At 41.3% G+C, this 19,664-nt stretch overlaps 1 protein-coding gene across 1 annotated transcript in view; it reads right to left on the bottom strand.

Moving 5' to 3' along the window:
• Positions 1-19,664, bottom strand: part of EFHB (EF-hand domain family, member B) — a 69,818-nt gene that overhangs the window by 26,804 nt on the left and 23,350 nt on the right. Inside the window, exons 2-6 of the mRNA XM_006883406.1 lie at positions 11,968-12,030; positions 11,312-11,455; positions 8,992-9,172; positions 4,334-4,444; positions 2,138-2,267 (exon numbers count right to left, since the gene is read on the bottom strand). Coding sequence (XP_006883468.1) covers positions 2,138-2,267; positions 4,334-4,444; positions 8,992-9,172; positions 11,312-11,455; positions 11,968-12,030 — 629 coding nt within the window. The remainder of the gene's footprint in view (positions 1-2,137; positions 2,268-4,333; positions 4,445-8,991; positions 9,173-11,311; positions 11,456-11,967; positions 12,031-19,664) is intronic.

A 19,664-nucleotide genomic window follows, 5' to 3' on the forward strand; every position in this document is an offset into this window, starting at 1 on the left:
TGTGATGTATTTTGACTGTCGATGTGATGTTTTGTGACTGTCGATGTGATGTATTGTTACCGTCGATGTGATGTTTTGTGACTGTCTATGTGATATTTAGTGACTGTTGATGTGATGTTTTGTGACTGTTGATGTGATGTTTTATGACTGTCGATGTGATGTATTGTGACTGTCGGTGTGATGTATTGTTACCATCGATGTAATGTTTTGTGACTGTCTATGTGATATTTTGTGACTGTTGATGTGATGTTTTGTGACTGTTGATGTGATGTTTTTTGACTGTCGATGTGATGTATTGTGACTGTCGGTGTGATGTATTGTTACCATCGATGTGATGTTTTGTGACTGTCTATGTGATATTTTGTGACTGTTGATGTGATGTTTTGTGACTGTTGATGTGATGTATTGTGACTGTTGATGTGGTGTATTATATGCTGTTATTCTTGCATACTATGGAGTAGGAACCAACTTAGAGCTGACCCTCCAGTGGGTTTCCAGGGACACTGAATCATGCAGGAGGAGACTGCCCATCTTTCTCACATGAACAGGCTGCTGGATTCAAACTGTGTACCTTTGAGTTGGCAGCATAACTTTTTAGCATTAAGTCATGAGCGTTAAAAGGCAAGATATGAAATAATCTGCTGCACCTTTAGCAATGCTATGCAGAAAAAACCCAGAAAACCAAACCAGAAAGAAATATACTAAAATTATAATAATGGTTGATTGAAGGTGATAGAATTACAGGTGACTGTATTTTACCAATTTTCTGTAACATAATTGTATTGTCTCTATTGTTGTGATTAAATATATAACATTTCTTTTTAAAACTGTAAAAATACAATATGTCTATTTAACAAATTAAAATTAATAAATTATCTATTGTTGTGCTACGAATAAAAACAATGAACATTAGATTTTTAAACCCTGCACACTTTTAAAAATATTTCCTGTTACAGAAATATTATCAAGCTGCATAAATTACTGGAGAAGAGTGACACTCTGTGGAGAAACAAAAGATTAAAGATAAAATAAGCCATCCTTCATTTCCTCCCCTTCCTCTCATTTGTTAGAAGACAAGATAACGTCAGGTGGTGGGAGGGACCAAACAATGGCAGTTTATTGGCCATAGTTTAAACCAAAAGTGTCAACAATCTGGTGTGAAAAACAATAGATATAAACTTTGTAAGTAAATCAGTATAAAATAAAAATTAAAAGAAACGCCAAAAGATGTAATCAAGGAAATGACAGGACGTTAACATCTAAGACTAAATCACAGAGCAGCCCCTTTTCAGTTTCAAAGGGGCTAAACTACACTCCAAAAAGCTATTTTCTTTAAAATATGTAAATGAAGTTGATGTTCAAATTTAATAACATATATATGTCCTTTTATTTGTTTGTAAAGCATGAAGTAACTTCAGAGCGATAAACACACACAGAGGATAGAGAACTGTCTGTGTGTAGCTGGGTACAACAGGACACGGACAGTCGTAACATCACTATCACCCCACAGAATGGGCGCGCCAGCTCAAGATCAAGTTCTTCGTGTGTCTGCGAATCCCTGAGCTCAGAGTCGGTGAGGGTGATGCAGGACGCCGCCAGGTTCACACCTGTTGTTCAGAGCTGCTGTGACTTGTCGGCAACAACAAACGGTGTTATATAGTCTTTGTAGGGATTTAAAAATTCATTTTCCTTAAGGTACATGAGTCAAGTCGATCAGATATTGTTGCTGTTGTTGTTGTTGTATGCCATCAGGTGAGAACCGACCTCTAGCTGACCCTTGAGCGGGTTTTCAGAGACAGTAAATTGCATAGAAGGAGGATACCCCATTTTTCTCCTGTGGAGCAGCTGGTAGATTCGAACTGTGTACCTTCGAGCTGGCAGCACAGCTCACTTATATTTGCTTGTAGAGGCAAAAGTAACTGTAGAATTACACACACACACACAGTGTCAAGGTCCTTTCTAGGGGAAATGACTAGGGAGAATTAGGAAGTGAGGTTTTTGCCCTGTAGGTCCTTTTTCTAGTCATTTGATGAACTACATCAATATATAACTTCTTTTAAAATTAAATTGGAAATGAACTTTCCTTTAAGTCCATATATGAATTACTTGTTCCGGGACACAGTAGCAGTACACTTACATTTGTAGCTCATGAAGCCAAAATAAAGACTTTGCCATGTTTCGCCCATCATTAAAATGGGGTGTTGGGACTCCATACAAGTTAAACCTGTGGAAACGTGGTGAGTCATACTTCCGATTCTTTGCTTCCCCTGGGCAGAAAAAAAGTTTTAAATTTATTTTTATTTTATACTGGTTTGCGTACAAAATTCTTATATACTGGGTTTCACCCATGTACATTGTGTTTCACACATTCCTTCATTCACATTGTGTTTTTATGATCATTGCCATGCATTGTGTTTAATAAAATTAATCACCTTTGATCTATGCCCACTGTGACCCCCGTCTTTTTTCAGCTCCCCACTGGATCTTTCTTAATTCCTTCACCCACCAAAACCCCATGAGTTTCCCCCTCCCCACCCTCAGGCCCTTTCCTCCCTCCCTTCCTCCCTCCCTCCCTCTGGATTTTTATACATGTCTTACTAGTTCGCTTTCTATTTTAAAAAGAAAAACTTCTAGTTTAAGGAGCACAACTTTCTTTTGGAAGAAGCACTTTAAGTTGGCACTGAAAACATTGAGTGGAATTTGTGACCACACAGCCTGGGCTGGCATCCAGGAGGCCACTGATGATGGTAGATCCCCCTGCTGATGTCAGATGGACCCTGGTTGAAAGCAAAGAATACCAGAAGTATGTCTATCTGTGCTTTATTGACTATGTAAAGGAATTTGACAGGGTAGAGCTTAACAAATTATGGCTAACATGATGGAGACTGGGAATCCCAGAATACTCATGTTTGTGTGAAACCTAGATCTAGATCTAGATCAAGAGGCCACTGTATGAACAAAGCAAGAAAACACTGCAGTTTAAGATTAGGAAAGATGTATGTCACAGTTTTATCCTTCTTTATTTAATTGTATGCTGAGCAAATCATTTGATAAGCTGGAGTCAATAAGCAAGAATGTAGCATCAGGATTGGAGGAAGACTCATCAATAACCTTCGTTATACAAGTGGCACAACCTTGCTTGCTGAAGGTGAGGAGGATTTGAAGCACTTGCTGAAGAAAACAGTGCAGCTCTCAATATGGACTGCATCTCAACGTCAAGAAAACAAAAATCCTCACCACTGGACCAGTAGCCCACACTGACAGATGGAGAAAAGATTGAAACTGTCAATGACTTCGTCTTATTTGAATCTAAAATCGGTACACTTGGTACCAGCAGTCAGGAGATCAAGAGATGTAGTACACTGGGAACGTCTGTTAGTCAGGAACCTCTCCAAATTCCTGAAGAGCAATGACATCCATTTGAGAACTAAAGTGTGCCTGACTCAGCTCAGGGTCTAATCACTTGTTATGCATCTGAGAACTAGACAGTGAATAAGGATGGCAGAAGAATTGATACCTATGAACTGTGATTTTGGAGAAAAGTACTGACTATATCCTGAAAAGCCAAAAAGAACAAATAGATATGTCTTGGAGAAGGTGCAGCCAGAGTATCGTTTGGAGGTAAGTGGATAAAGCTTCATCTCACACACTTTGGGCGTGTTGCTAGGAAAGGCAGTTCCTTGGAGAGGGACATCATGCTTGTAAAAGTGGAGGGTCAGGAAAGGTGAGGAAGACTCTCAACCAGGTCCGTTGACACAGTGACTGCTGCAATGGGCCCCAGCGCGTTAGACATTGTGAGGACAGCACCAGATAGGAGAGGCTATGTGTCATACTAAACTCAGTGACACCCAACAACAACAACATTTCCACATTTTATTTATTGTTTGTTTGGGGGTTTTGTTTGGTTTAGTTTGGTTTTATAATTTTTATTTTATGTTGCTTTGCTTACAAAGTTTATATATATTGTGTTTCACACTATCCTTCATTCATATTCCACATTTTATTTATACGATGCATAAGCGTCTGTTTCCCCAGCTTTCAGAGTTTACGTTGTTGTTGTTGATTGGCATCGGGTCGAGCATGACTCACAGAGACCCTATGAACAAAAAGCTTGAAGCCTTTCTATAATTATCGTCATTTATCAGAGTCCCTAGAGTTTCCAGAGGCATGTTGTTTAGGAAGTGGATGAATAATAAAAGCAAGAGTCATTTGTGAGCACTTATTATTTGATGACAGACATGTAAGTATGCACATTATCTCTTTCATTCTCCTTCCCAAATCTGACGGGGTCCTATAATCAGGACCATTACCCACATCACTGCAGGACACTTACCTGCATAGTAATCATTGTGAGAAATAACATACAGGTCATGTCCTTCTGTTGTTTCTTTAAGTACTTCTCCATAGGATTTGGGTGGATTCACCACATCCCTAGCAGACAATTCTGAAGGAAGAATTAAAGAAAGTTAGCAGTTTTTTTCTTCTATTCACAGGTATTTTAAATGGCTAGAATAATCGACAAGTGGAATATGCTGGCTGACACTGACTCCCCCAGAAAATCATGCCGTTGTGGTTGTTGGGTCCCATCGAATTGAGTAGGACTCGTAGTGACTGTGAACAACAGACCTAAACCCTGTCCTATCTTGTGCCCTCCTCACCATCTCTGACCCGGCCGAGCCCGTTGCTGCAGTCACTGGGTCCATTCATCTGGTTAAGGGTCTTCCTCTCTTTCTCTGACCCTTCCTCCTTTTCAGAGCTTGATGTCCTTCTCCACGGAATAGCCTCTCCTAACAACAGGCCCAAAGTATGTGGGACAAAGTTTTGCCATCCTTGTCTCCAAAGAGCACTCTCTCTGGCTGCAATTTCTTGAGGCCTGCACATATTAAGATTTCCTTTAAAAAAACCAAAAAGTCGGGATAGCACGTATGTGGTTGTGCACTAGGGACCCCTCTTGACCTGACTGATGGCCTGGCCTTCCGAAGATGAGCAGAAATCTGTGTCAGTTAGGCACTGAGGTGCTCCTGAGCTCCCATCCTAAGTCCAATTAAATGCTTGATCCTCAGGATCTCTGGACCAGGGTGGTTTTCGTTTGTTCTAAGTCTTGAATGTGAGCCAGCAGGAATGCAGCCTCAGTTCTCGAAGCCCTGGTGCTCTGTGGAATCACCAGCTTGCACAGGGTGTCACTCACGGACTCCAGCACACAAGCTGAGTGTTCAAAGTCACCAAAGCTTTCAGGGCAGTTACTGGAATCCAGAACAGAGCCTTCATTCCATTGGTCCCACTCATTCAGCTTCTGGTTGGTTTAACAACCATTTCCCCTGACTTGGAGGCAGAGTGGGGTGTCCTCAATTTTGAAAATGTAAATTATTTTTTCATTGTGTTACTTAATAATTTTTAAATGTATGTATGTTCATTTCCCCCCCCCCTTTTCTTTTTGTGTGTACCATCAGATTGGATCTGACTAGTACAGGAGGAGATTTGCCCCTCCTTCTCCAGTAGAGCATCTGGAGGATTTGAACTGCATGCCTCTGGGATTGCAGTGCAGCTTCTTGCCATTAGGCCACCAAGTGTGTTCTTTAACCGTTTCACTGTTCCCTTCCAAACAATACATCTTAAGGTGTTCTCTTAAGCCAACATAGATTGGGATCTTTTCCTTTATTTTAGGGAGTGTGGTGTATAAACAAATAGGTAAGAACACAAGGCCATGACCCTACTTCACTCTGTAAAACACCACTTTTCTATATGAATCCAATGTTGTTGTTGATTGCTATCGAGTTGAGCAAGACTCACAGCGACCTTATGAACAAAAGGCCTGAAGTCTTTCTATAACTACTGTCATTTATCTAAGTTCATAGAGGTTCCAGAGACACGTTGCATTAGCTCCACTAATACATGCACACATGTATTGTGAAGTATTCTTTCTAGTACGTATTTAAAACTTTATCTACAAAATGCTTTTTTAATCTTTGATGGTCGTTACAACTTAATTATAATATGATGAGGCTTCGTTTCACATCCTTTGGGTTCCTTGGAGAGGGATATCATGCTTGGAAAGGTGGAGGGACGGTAAGAGAGAGAAAGATCATTGGCCAGGTGGTTTGATATAGAAACTGTGGCAATGGGCTTGAGTGTTTGAGAGATTATTAGGATGGCACAGAATAGAGGAGGGTTCAGATAAGCTCTTCATGCTATAAGTCGTACTTGACTCGATGGCACCTAACAACAACAACATGCCTACTAACAGTTTAGGTAAATCAGTATTAACTTTAAGGCGGGGGGGGGGGGGACGGATACTTGATCGATTCTAAAATACATTTTGCAGTATTTCAAATTTTCATATTTCTCGGGTGTCTGATGACTGATGTATCTTCAATCAGATGAAATAAGTAAGGTAAAACTGCATATTTTTTCCTTCTTAGGAAATTGTATGATTTATCTCCAGGGTAGATAGATGTTAACAAGGCAACCTAATAGACCTATTGGTGAAAAAAGAGAAGTTTCCTGATACAGAGCTTTAATGGGTACCAAAATAACCAAATGAAGACTGGACTTGGCCACAGGAAAAAGGAAAATGGGCTTTGGGGTTATTCATAATCATGAGAACATGGAAACAGCCCAGGTATCCAACTGCAATCAAATGGACTGGAAAATGGTACGTTCACCCGATGAAATACTATGCAGCACTCCAAAGCAACAATTTTGAAAATTACTACACAGCTTGGGAAAGACTGGAGAGCATTATGCTCAGTGAACTAAGTCAGTCTCTATAGGAAGCCAAATTGCATACCAAATATTATATGAAAAACCATATGCTTATTCAGGAATTGAAGGAATCACAAATTTGTAAGTTGGAATTTCTTTTGTAACAGATCACAGGAAATGAGCTGTTTCCTGCAGATAAGAGATAGCTAGGGTTCCCTTGCAGAGGGAGTGTTAATACATGTGAAATACTTCCTTCCTGAACTAAGTATCGGGTTGACAATAGAGAAAAATTCAGCTTCACTTACAAAAGAATTCTCTTCATGATTTGTTTCCCCTGACTCTCAATTAATACACAGAGAGGTGTGGCTTGTGGTCCTTCAGTTGATTCGAACTGCTGGCCCCCTGTTTTATATGCTCTGTTTTATCTCGTTCTTGGTGTTCTGTCTCGTTATTAATTATTAATATACTTCACCCTCGGTCTGCAACAAGTCTCATAAGGACAAATACTATACTAAACCATTATTGTATAAATAGAAAGATAACTAGTAAAACGTGTGTGAGGATCCAAGGAAGGAGGGTGGGAGCAGAGGGATGAGAATGGGGAGGAGGAAAATCTAAGGGTCTCACAATTTGGTGGGTGGAGGGAGAGGGGAAAAGGAAATGGGAAAGATCCTGCGGGGATCTGGAAAAATGAAGCAGTGGTGGGCATAGTTCAATGCTGATTGGTTTTATAAACCAACCAATGAGAAGGATTGTATGAAACACAGTGTGAATGAAGTATAGTGTGAAACACAATATGTACACACTGTACGCAAATGAATATAAAATAATAAAAAAAATAATAGTAATGGGGGCAAACCTAGAAAGGACCGACAAAGAGAAACATGAGGTTGGTGAAAAAAAAAATGTAAACAGTATGGTGGGAGGCTGGGTCTTCAGAAGGAAGAAGCACCTGTGAGCAACTCTGTTAGCAATTGGTCTCTGCTGCAAGATGTGTCCCCTCCCCCTCCCCCTGAAAATGGCAGTAGATGTCTGTCCTGAGAGTCTTCTGTCAAGACAGCATGCAGGCATTATGAATCTGCAGAGATGGGGTATCATCTGCAGCATTTACCAAATGCTCTAGTCCCCTGGATGTAATCCCTGACATAATGTTAGGATCCTAACTTTATTCTTTCTTTTTCTTTTTCTACTAGTTTACTTACAAAATTCAAACACAAATTTGAACAAATTCTTTTCATTTCCATCACACACCCCCCATCAAATTGTACAACCCAATGATTAATTCCCTCTTCCCCTGCACATCCACATCCCTCTACTTCCAGCCTCTCCCTCCCCTCCTGCATCCTTATATTCCTTCTACAATAACGGTCTTATACAATATTTATCCTTGTGAGACTGAATTCACTCAGCATAATGTTCTCCAGTTCCTCCCACTTTAGATAATAATTTACAAAGTTATTGTTCGTACATGCTGCATAGTATTCCATTGTATAAATGTACCATAATTTATAAATCCATTCGGTTGTGGTTGGACATTTGGGCTGTTTTCATGTTGTTGTGATGATGAATAATGCTGCTGTGAACACTGGTGTACAAATCTCAGTCTGTACCTCAGTTCTCATATTCTCAGGGTCTATTCCAAGTAGATGCCTTTGAGCTGTGGTGCTGGAGAAGAGTATTGAGAATACCATGGACTGCTAGGAAAACAAACAGATTCTTCCTGGAAAGGGTTAAACCGGGTGGCTCCTTGGATGCAAGGATTCTGAGGCTCCGTCTAACATACTTTGGACATGTTGTGAGGAGAGACCGGTCCTTGGAGAAGGACATCATGCTTGGGAGGGTGGAGGGACGGTGCAGGAGGGGAAGGCCCTCTATGAGGCGGAGTGATTCAGTGACTGGGGTGATCGGGATGGGAGTGTCAGAGACAGTGGATTGGCACAGGACAGAGCAGAATTTAGGGCTGTTGTACATAGGGTAGCTATGAGTCGGAAGCGACTCGACGGCACATAACAACAACAACAACATTTCAAATAGTGCAATAGCTGGGTCATACGGAATTTCTATGTTCAGCTTTTTGAGGAAACACAAAACTGCCTTCCAAAATGGTTGCACCATTTTACAATCCCACCAATAATGTGTAAGAGTTCGTTTCTCGCCACATCCTCTCCAGCATCTATTCAATTCATCCTTTGAAGTTGTCTGTGTAATGCTCCAAACACTGTACCAGCAGAACACTTTATCCCATTTTCGTCGGAAATGACTTTTCCCGCCCTCTCATGCTCTCACTACCTCTGATGACAGCTGTGCCAAAGGTGGTGTTGAGAATATCCATTCCTTTTGGCAGTCCTGGCGTTTGGTCATAAGATCTTCCTAAAGGTGCCCGTTGGTTGCTAAAATATATCGATTCTTGTTTGTCTTTCATTTTCTGTTGAAATGCCGTCATGGGCTTTGGGTTGATAAATGTGCTTGCCTAAAGAAATCATAAAAAGCATGCATTTACAAAGAAATTTGTGCAACAATGAATGAATGGAAATCCAAAGTCTCTGTAAATTTTCATTAAAATTAATAATAAATTAAAAAAAGAGAGAAGAGCGAACTAGGGGGTGAGGAGCAGGCAGGGAGAAAAATGCAACAAGGAATGAATGGAAATCCAAAATCTCTGTAAACCTTCATTAAAATTAATAAAATTAAAAATAAAGAAGAAAAATATTTGAAAACTGGAACCGCAGTCTACAGCAGATATATGATTGTGGGGAAAGCATTTCATCATTATCATTAACCCATCTCCCTCTCAAAAGAAATAGCAGTGTTGGGACAATTACACGTATGCAACCATCAGCCTACATATGTCCTTTTAACAGGGTTTAAAGATTTGTGGCAGGATTTCCTGTTTAACTCACCAAATATTTTTAAAAAGTGGGGATGCCAAGCACAAGAACTATATCATTTCCACAAAATGACTCCAAATAATTAGACAGATCTCCCGAGTCTAGATTTTTCACGACATCAGCCCCTCACTTCATTGTGCTTTGCTTTGTCGCACTTTGTTAATGGTGCAGTGTTCTTTACAAATCGAAGGCTGTGGCCACGCTGCGTGGAGAAGGTGGCCAGTGCCAGGATTCCAACACCAGGTGCTCACACCATGTCTCGGTGTCACATTTCCGTGGTCCTCACAGTACGTCAGACTTCATCGTAACCTGACTGCACACTTAAAACGCCCTGTTGCCTCAGAAACCTCACTGCCTTTGAGTTGGTACCGACTCACAGCTGACCTCCAGCAGAGCAACTGGTGGCTTTGAGAATTCCACCTCTAAGGTTCGCAGTACAACTCCCTAACCTCCAGGCCACCAGAGCTCCCGGACAGCTCGGTGGAAGTTTGCATGTCCTAGGGAAATGTGGACGACTCGCTTTATTGCAGCATTTGCTTTATTAAAGTATTCTGGAACCAAAGCCAAACGTCTACGTGCTATGCCTTATGTAGCCACACTGGGGTGCCTCCCAGGAGCTCGGCTGGTATCATTCCTCTCCAGCTGTGCTGTTAACTCAAAAGCCTCGAGTCTTCGGTAATACGAGTCTACCATCTGCTTTGTGGGGAAAAGATGGGCAGTCTCCTCTGGTTACAATTTACAGCCATTAATCAGAACCGACTAAATGGCCGTGAGTAAAATGCAAGTGAATATTGAGCCTTGAGACAAGAGGCTCTTAAGACCATCTTCTTTGTCCTTAAGCCCAGCTGGCAACATCTGTCTTGACTGTAAAAAAAAATATTATCTACTGGGGGGAAATATAACTAGTTGATGGCATAAGCCATTGGCTTTTCAAAAATGTCTTGGCTGATCCTTGTAATTTATATATTTTTTTTTTTAATTTTTATCATTTTGTGTGCATGTGTACTGTCAAATTGGATCTGACTTTTTTTTTTAATGTGTGTACGATCAAATTGGATCTGACTGGTACAGGAGGTGATTGTTCCTCCTTCTTCAGCAGAGCATCTGGTGGATTTGAACCACACACCTCTGGGATTGCAGTGCAGTTTCCTGCCACTAGGCCACCAGAGCTTGGATCTGACTCTTAAAGGAGATTGATCCTCCTTCTCCAGCAGGTGGGAAACTTTTTTTTTTTAACAGTTCAAGACTAACATTTTCAGAGGACAGGTTAAAGAACAGAACAAAGGAACACAACATGGTTTAAAATTATGAAAAAATATGCATCCGGGTTGTATCCTTTCTCCATACTTATCCAATCTGTATGGTGCGCAAATTATTCAAGAAGCTGGGCTCTCTGAAAAAGAATGTGGTTAAACAAAGTCTAGTATAAAGAAAGGCTGAGTAAATCTCATGAACACTTCACTTGCACATTTTTACCTTCACTTTAACTAAAAAAGCAAAATCATGGCTGCCAAGTTAGAAGCCGCTTGTAGCTGACCCTCCAGCAGGTTTTCAGAAATTGTAAATGACCCCAGAGGACACCGCCTGTCTTTTGTGGAGCAGTTGGTGGATTTGAACCACCGGAGAGACACCACTTTTGAGTTAACACTGCAGCTTCCTACAGACAACACCATGTCAGGCGGGGAAGCAGGGGAGAGGCAAGAAAACATGACCAACATTACCGGAATTGAACGCGTCGATTTGATGCCATGCGTCATATCGGATGGAATTGGGGGATCATTTGCTCTGCCGTAAAACACTCTTTGAGCCCCAGCTGGAGGGTACCTGCAGCTGAAAAACTTTTTTGCCTCTGGTGGAGTAACAAGCTGTAAGGAAGCGAGAATGCAGTTCTGATCTTACTTGGGTTCATGTAATTTTAGATAATTTACAGGTTTAAAAATAGTAACGGCGCTGATCTATAGCCGTCAATAAATACCTTTAATAATAAGTCTGTGCTAAACGCAACAGGTCTTGCAGTTCCAATTAGCACATTTTCCTAAAATGCATTTTTTTCATAGAAATAAAAAGCTTATTTTAAAAGCTTTATTTTGAAAATTAGCAGGAAAGGCCCATATTAGAAAATATGCTATAAATGACTATTATCTGCATAAGCAGATTTCGTTTACTCCTTGTCATTTTCACAAAGCTGGAAAATTATAAACTTGGAATTATCATTCCCTTAGACTGAAGATCTTGAAAATCAGTAAATGCAAATAAATCGTGTTATAGTTTACACAAGGCTGATAAGGAAAGTTGAGAGTCTTATCTTTGGTGATGATTACAAGCAAGGGGTAGGGGTGGGGAGAAGGCAGAAATGCACACTGAAAGGAAAGCTCACCCTGGGAAGCTTCTCAGTCAAGCAGTTTACAACTCTGTATCCAATCGGAGCAATTTTTCCCGCCTAAGAAAAAAGGAAATAGTTAGCCATTCTTAGGCTGACACAGTGGCATTTTGAAGGATGTTGTTGTGCTGTTGAGTCGCTTGCAACTCATAGAAACCCTACATACAGTAATCCTGAAACCTGCTCTATCTTATGTCAACTCTACTGTCTCTGACACACCTACCTTAACTACCCCTAGTCACTGAATCAGTCTATCTCATCGATGGTCTCCCTCTCTTTCTCCATCCCTCCACCCTTCCAAGTATGACATCCTTCTCCAAGGGACCGATTCCTCCTTGCAACATGCCCAAAGTATGTCAGACAAAGCTTCCGAATCCTTGCCTCCAAGGAGCAGCCTGATTTCACCCTCTCCTGGATGAACTTGTTTGTTCTCCGGGCAGTCCAGGACGTATTCAATACTCTTGTCCAACACCACAGTTCAAAGGCATCAATTCACTTTCTATCGTCTCTGGTCGTTTTCCAGTCTCCAACACATAGCAAACAACTGCAAAGACTACGGCAAAAATGTCATTGTTTGAAAGATAGAATTTGTTATTTGGAAGAAAAGAAATTAATTCAAAAGTCTACCTTCCTAAGGGGAGCTCCGGTGGCCTAGGGATAAGAAGCTGTGCTGCAATCCCAAAGGCACGAGGTTTGAATTCACCCAGAGCAGAAGGGTGCCTGCCATAAAACAACCCACTGGAGGGTCACTTCTACCTTGAGGGCACACAATCAACACCACCTTCCCAGTACTGCAAAATCACTGTTTTTATTATTTAACAACTTAAACAAAAAAAAAAAATCATAGTTGAGAGTTGACATTTCATTCACTTATTCATTCATTCATTCAAATGAAGGCGACCCCATTGGCACAGAGAACTGCTTCGTAGGCTTTTCAAGGGTTTTGGAAGCCGGCTCTCAGGACTACCTCCCAATATACTCCTAAACCAAGCCAAATGTGTGGCTGGCCAGTCCCCCTGGCCCCCGGTGAGCTGCTCTCTTTGAGGGAGGAGGTCTCCCATCCTCCTCCCACTGAGCAGTTGGCGGATTCGAACTGCTGACCTTTTAATGAACAGTGCATGAAGCAATGCTCCTTAAGGAGCCTCTTGTTGTTAGGTGCTGCCGAGTAGAGTACGCCTCATACTGACCCTATGAACAACCAGTCTGCACCCTGTCCTGTCCTGTCCTGTCCTGTGCCATCGTCACTCTCACTCACACACTCGAGTCCACTGCACCAGTCACTGTGTCAGCTCTCTTTCACCAACTCTGCGCCTTCCCAAGCATGATGTCCTTCTGCAATAAGCATTTCTCCTAGCAGCATCCCCAGAGTAGGGGAGATGGCATTTCACCATCCTCAGGTTTTTGTTAATTTTTAAAAATTTTTTCTTTTTAAAAAAAGTTATTTTAATATGTTTTTTAATAATTGTAATGATCATTTACAGAGATTTTGGATTTCCATTCATTCATGGCTTAAATTTATTCTCACTTTTTAAAAAAAAATTATTATTAATTTCAATGAAAATTTACAGAGACTTTGGATTTCCATTCATTCATTGTTGCACATTTCTCCCCTCCCAACTCTCCCCCCTAGTACATTACCCTCTTGGAAAAGTAAAAGAAAAATTCTTTCATTGTTTTACAATCCCTCCCCCCAGGTCCACTCCACTCTGCAGCCTTCACTCTGGACTCCTGTCATGACAAAAATACCTAATCACATATCTCTTTTAAACAGTTTTCTCCCTCATCTGTTTCAATGCAGTATACATTATTTAACTCATCTTTCTCAGTCTCCCCGCAACCCTAAGATCAGTCCTGTTTCACAACAGTGGCACCATGAAGTATTTGTCCTTTTGTGACTGAGATACTTCACTCGGCATAATGTCCTCCAGGGTCTCCCATTTTGAACAATATTGCATGAGTTCCTTGTTTTTCAATGCAGCGTAGTATTCCATTTTGTGAATATAACAGAGTTTCTCTATCCATTTGTTTGTTGATGGGCACTTAGGTTGTTTCCAACTCCTTGCTATTGTGAACAAAGCCACGATAAACATGGGTGCATATATCTGCTTGGGTGGCAGTTATGGTCTCTTTGGGGTATATTCCCAGTAGTGGAATTGCTGGGTCAAATGGTATCTCTATTTGCAACTTTTTGAGAAAGCGCCACACCGCCTTCCACAGTGGTTGCTTCATCCTCACTTTTAAGGGAGCACCCTGGGAGCACCTTCTCCAAGACATATTTGTTCTTTTGGCAGCCCATGGGATCTTCAGCATTTCCCCCCAACATCACAGTTCAAAGGCATCGATTCTTGTTCTGCCATCCTTATTCACTATCCAGCTTTCAGACCCCTACAGCAAGTGACTGAAAAGACCACGGTCTGAATCAGGCATATCTTAGTCTTCAAACTGACATCATTGCTCCTCAATAATACAGAGAAATCCCAGACTACAGACTTTCCCAGTACATCTCCTGATCTCCTCACTGCTGGTACCAAGGCTCAAACTGTCAACCTTTCAGTCTCTCTCACAGCCATCGAGTCAGAACCGACTTAAAGCTAAACCTCCAGCAGGTCTTTTGGAGGCTGTAAATCACACTAGAGAGAGTATCCATCTTTCTCCCTGGGAACCAGGGGTGGACTTGAACTGCCAGAGAAGCGCCCCCTCTGGTTTAGCAGCACAACTCCCTCGAGGCTCCACCACCACCTGAGTTCCGTTTTCAGCTCGTAGGTGAGCACTGGCCACTCACAAACTCCTTTTACGTAAGAACAAATATCAAATCTAAAGCAATCCTGCCACATACTAGAAATAGGAAATGATGTGTGAGTATAAATAGGATCATTTTGTTGTGACCACTGTGTACCGTTGAGCCAAGGATGACTCATAGTGACCCTAAGAACAAGAACTCTGACCCCCGCCCTGTCCTGTGCCGTCCTCATCATCTCTGATTTACATGCGCCCATTGTGACAGTCACCATGCCAACCCACCGCATTGAGGGTCTTCCTCTCTCCCACTGACCATTACCTTTCCCAACACGATGACCTTTGGTGACCACTGACAGAACCTGTCCAGCATGCTGACGGAATTCAAGGTCTGGCCGCAGCTGATAAGCTTATTGCTTATTCTTCACCATCATGCAATGGGAGCTGCCCTGGGGGTACAGTATTAAGTATCAGGATGCATCTGGGGGTGACTGTGTGTACACATTTCCACCAACTCGGCATCTTTTGGCATTTTCAAGAATTTCACTCCTATGCTAGAGCCTGAAGTGAGTGATCTGAAATAACACTTGTCTTTGACTACTTAACCCCAATGTTGGTTTTGTCATCACTTCCTTTGTCCAAAGTATAGATACAACATTCCTGTCCTGCATCTCTTATCTATCTTCCCTTGGCAACTGCTGTTATCAGAGAAAAAGAAATTCCCAGCGAGTTCTGAGTTCCTAGAGGGTGAGAGGCTACAGTGAAACATGGGTGGAGGCGACAATATATAAACCAATCAATATATAAATGGCAACAATCAATATTTAAAACAATCAATATATAAATGGTGACAATCAATATATAAACCAATACATAAAAGGTGACAATCAATATATAAATGGTGACAACCAATATATAAACGGCGACAATCAATATATAAACTGTGGATGGGTGAATGAACATTGAGACAGGTGATATGCATGAAAGGCCAAAGTTTGTTAAATGTTGCGTGCAAAATTCCTCTTTCAAGGGGAGAGACCATCAAAGGTGAGGAGAGTATCTCGATGGTCTCTCTAGATATAAAAGGGTTCAGGTACAAGACATGACCAGAATTGACAGGGCATGAGAGGGAATTTAATCTCCATTCTAAAAAATGGGAGAAAATAGGAACTTCTGAGAGACTCAGAAAGAAGAACAAAAGATTATAACCGAATTCAGATGCGAGGACACCAGGATCTTGCAGACAGAGGGGTCCAAGCTGGGAGATTAGCCACGGACAGACAGACAACCTAAGGTGAATTGTACTATACATAACTTCTTCAGGGAAGAGCAACTTTGGGTAAAATGACAGAAAAAGGTTGTGTTTTATCATGGACTGAAGCAGGGTGGAGAGCAGGGGGGGAATGATAACAGTGATTTAAAAAAAAAAAAAGTCAGCTAGGAAAATGTGGGAATTCTCAGAGATAGCAAAGGAACATTAAGTTTTTCACTGTTGTTGAGATAAGAGTGCAAGCTATTCTTTGAAATATTTAATGGGAAAAAAATCACTTTTCATTTTTGGAAAAAATGACAAAATCCCATGGGGATATGCAGATTGTTCTCAATAGGGTGAAGCATAATTAAATATGGAAGAATGATTCATCGGTAGATTTATTGGTAGATTCATAAATAATTTTACTTGTCCCTAGGGTCCCTTCCTGTCCCATATGTTTGACACTGGATGCTTTAGATTTCTATCATTACAAAATTTTAGTGGGCAGCAATGTCTAAGGTCTTCCTCAGTTGTTATGTACCATTGAGTCAACTCCAACTCATAGCAACTCGATGTACATACAACAGCTCTGAACCCTGCTCTATCCTGAGACAATCTTACTGTCTCTGACAACTTCCCCTCATTAACCACTCAATCCATCTCGTCCGGGGTCTTCCTCTCCTGTGCTGTCCCTCCACTCTTCTAAGTATGATGTTATTCTCCAAGGATTGCTCCCTCCTGGCAACATGACCAAAGTATGTGAGATAGAGTCTCAAAATTCTTGTCTCCATGGAGCAGTTTGATTTCACTCTTTCTAAGATAGAACTGGGTTTTTTCTCTCTTGGTGGTCCATGGTATTTTCAATACTCTGATCCAGTACCACAACTCAAAGGCATCAATTCTTCTATCATCCTCAGGCATCATCTAACTCTCTGATGCATGCATAGCAAGTAATCTCGAAGACTATTTCCTAGATCAGGTGCACCTTAATCTCTAGACTGACATCATTGCTCTTCAGCACTCTGGAGAGGTCCCTGAGAGCAAATTTTTCTAAAGCAATTCGTCTTTTGATTTCCTGATTGCTGCTGATTGCAGTGTTGATTATGGAACCCAGAAAGCTGGAATTGTTAACAACCTCAATCTCTTCTTCATCTAGCATGGAATGCCAGTTGGCCCAGTGGTGAGAATCTTTGCTTTCTTGATGTTGAGCTTCAGTTTACATTGCAGACTGCAGTTTTTAACCTTCTACAGCAAATGCTCCAGACCTTCCTCAGTTTCAGCCACCAAAGTTGTGTCATTCGCATAACACAGGTTGTTGATGAGTCTTCCTCCAATCCTAATGTTACATTCCTCCTCAAAATGCCCAGCCTCCCAAATGATTTGTTCTGTCTATAGAATGAAAAGGTCTGAAGACAGGACGCATCCCTGATGCACCCTTTTCCTGCTTTTGAACCATGCAGTGTTTCCTTGCTCTGTTCTGACAACTGCTTCCTGGTCCGCATATAGGTTTTACATGAGCGCAATCAGGTGTTCTGGGGGAACACCATTCTTCACAGAGCTGTCCACATAAAAACAATTCGATTGCAAATCAGCAGCTGATAAGCTTTCATGTCTTTAGAATGGATGCAAAAACGGAAGGCACTGTGTTTGGGCTTTGTCATGTCTTACGATGCTTGTCACCTCTCTCAACCCTTCACTCCTGTTGGCAGCTTCACAGCTCTTCCTTTTCTTTCAGTTTTCCTCAAAGATCTGTGTTCATCTGTTTGAGGCGTCCCTCAGGATTTCACAACATCACTGTATGGCCGTTGCGACTGTGTGTCTGGCCTTTCCAAACATTCTCTCCAAACAAAGTGAAAATGAAAATCTTTCACATTGCCTTTACATGGTCCTCTAAGAATCAGGGTGAAATTTCATTTTATTCTTATAGCTATTGGAAGTTAACACTACCTGAGTGTGTCACAACAAAGAACTAAACAAATTAAGATACGTCTAAATAATGTTCTTTTGCAAAATTATTTAAAGAGCCACAACACCCAGGAGGTAGCAGCACTAATGTTCTTTGTCTTTTTTGTAGCTCCCAATGTCACTGATTTACTATAAGTTTTCTTCTTGGAAGGATAATAAAAGTGATTTGTCAAAGAAAGAAAAAGATTTGTCATATAATAAATGTCCACAGAATCTCTGGCTGTGTTCCTCTTCCCTGTGATTGAACAGTTGATGAAAGGGAGTTTGGGAACCCCCGAAACAGCAATCTGCGTTGTTGATGGTCTCCTCCGCTGGCTTGCCTAGTTAAGAACCTCAAACAACATAGAGATCCGTTTGCCTAGTGAACAGAAAGTGACGCTACCAAGCCAAAGATGGGTGACTCGAATCCATGGCCCTCAAGCCTGTTTTTAATTGGTTTTGGTCAAACATTCCTCTAGGTCATATAGCCCTGGTGTGTCCACTTGCTGCACAGAGATAACTTGTGGTTGCTGTGAAGCTGAACACTGTGACAGTGTTGTGTCAAATGTGACAATGGTTACCCATGGTGCACAGCGTTTGGTGGTGCTCCCCAATTAAAACAACCTTGGAAGCAGGAGTGGCATCCACTTTCAAAATAGCTTGCCTCTGGAAACCCTATGAACCTGGAGAAACAATGAAAATTGTACAAGTGTTCAGGTCTTTCGTTCATAGGGTCGCTATGGGTCACCTCCGACTCGACAGCACTTAACAACAACACAACAACATCTCCTCATAACTTGAAGTATCTTTTAAGGACTTGGCACTCCAGAGTAAAGAGAACTGGAGTTTTAGAACAACAATAAAAATACACAAATTACTTTAATCCATTGTATAATGTAAGTTAAGAAAACATGGATATAAATTTGCATTATAAAAATATAGACTCAAAATTGTATACAATACTTGCAAATTAAAAGTTATAATTGTTTTCAATTGGTGAAATTATAATTATTTTCTTTTTTTTCTTTGTGCTATTCTTCACAATGTTTTGCTACTAAGTATTGGTTTACTCCTCAAAAGAAAGCAGTAAATCATTATCAAAAGATCTATAAAAAGCCTCAAATCGGAAGGGAGGAAAGGGCTGTAAGAGAACTTACATCTTAAGGACATTGTAAGACGACTGTTAAGGACAATATTCAAGACTTTAGAAGCAGCGTAGCAGACAGCCTGAGTTTTGTCTCCTGCGTGCTACTGTTGACCTTTAACCCTACTGCTGTTGTGTTGATTCTGACTCCCAGTGACCTCATCCGAGAACAGAACAGTCCACAAGGTCTCTTGGGCTGTGAATCTTTATGGAAACAGAGTATCACAACCTTCTTCCATGAATCTACCTACTGAATCCACAGCAGCTGCGAATTCTACTCACAGACCTTTCAATCAGCATCTGAGACCCTCAAAGAAATGGACTGATACAGAGACTGCAGCAATGAGATCTAGTGTGTCAGAGACGATGAGGAAGGCACAGGAGAGGACAGGGCTCAGGTCTGTTATTTGTAGGGTTGCTATGAGTCCTGCTTCACTCTATGGCACCTAACAACAACAACAAACAACAACTTTACCCAGAGCACAATGTTGTTGTTGTTGTTATGTGCCGTCGAGTCGTTTCCGACTCATAGAGACCCTATGTACAACAGCCCTAAACCGTGCTCTATCCTGTGCCAATCTCATTGCCTCTGACACACCCATCCCGATTACCCCAGTC

This window comes from Elephantulus edwardii, unplaced genomic scaffold, assembly GCF_000299155.1.
Source record: "Elephantulus edwardii isolate Elephantulus edwardi_28Jun2011 unplaced genomic scaffold, EleEdw1.0 scaffold00027, whole genome shotgun sequence".
Classification (NCBI taxonomy): Eukaryota; Metazoa; Chordata; class Mammalia; order Macroscelidea; family Macroscelididae; genus Elephantulus; species Elephantulus edwardii.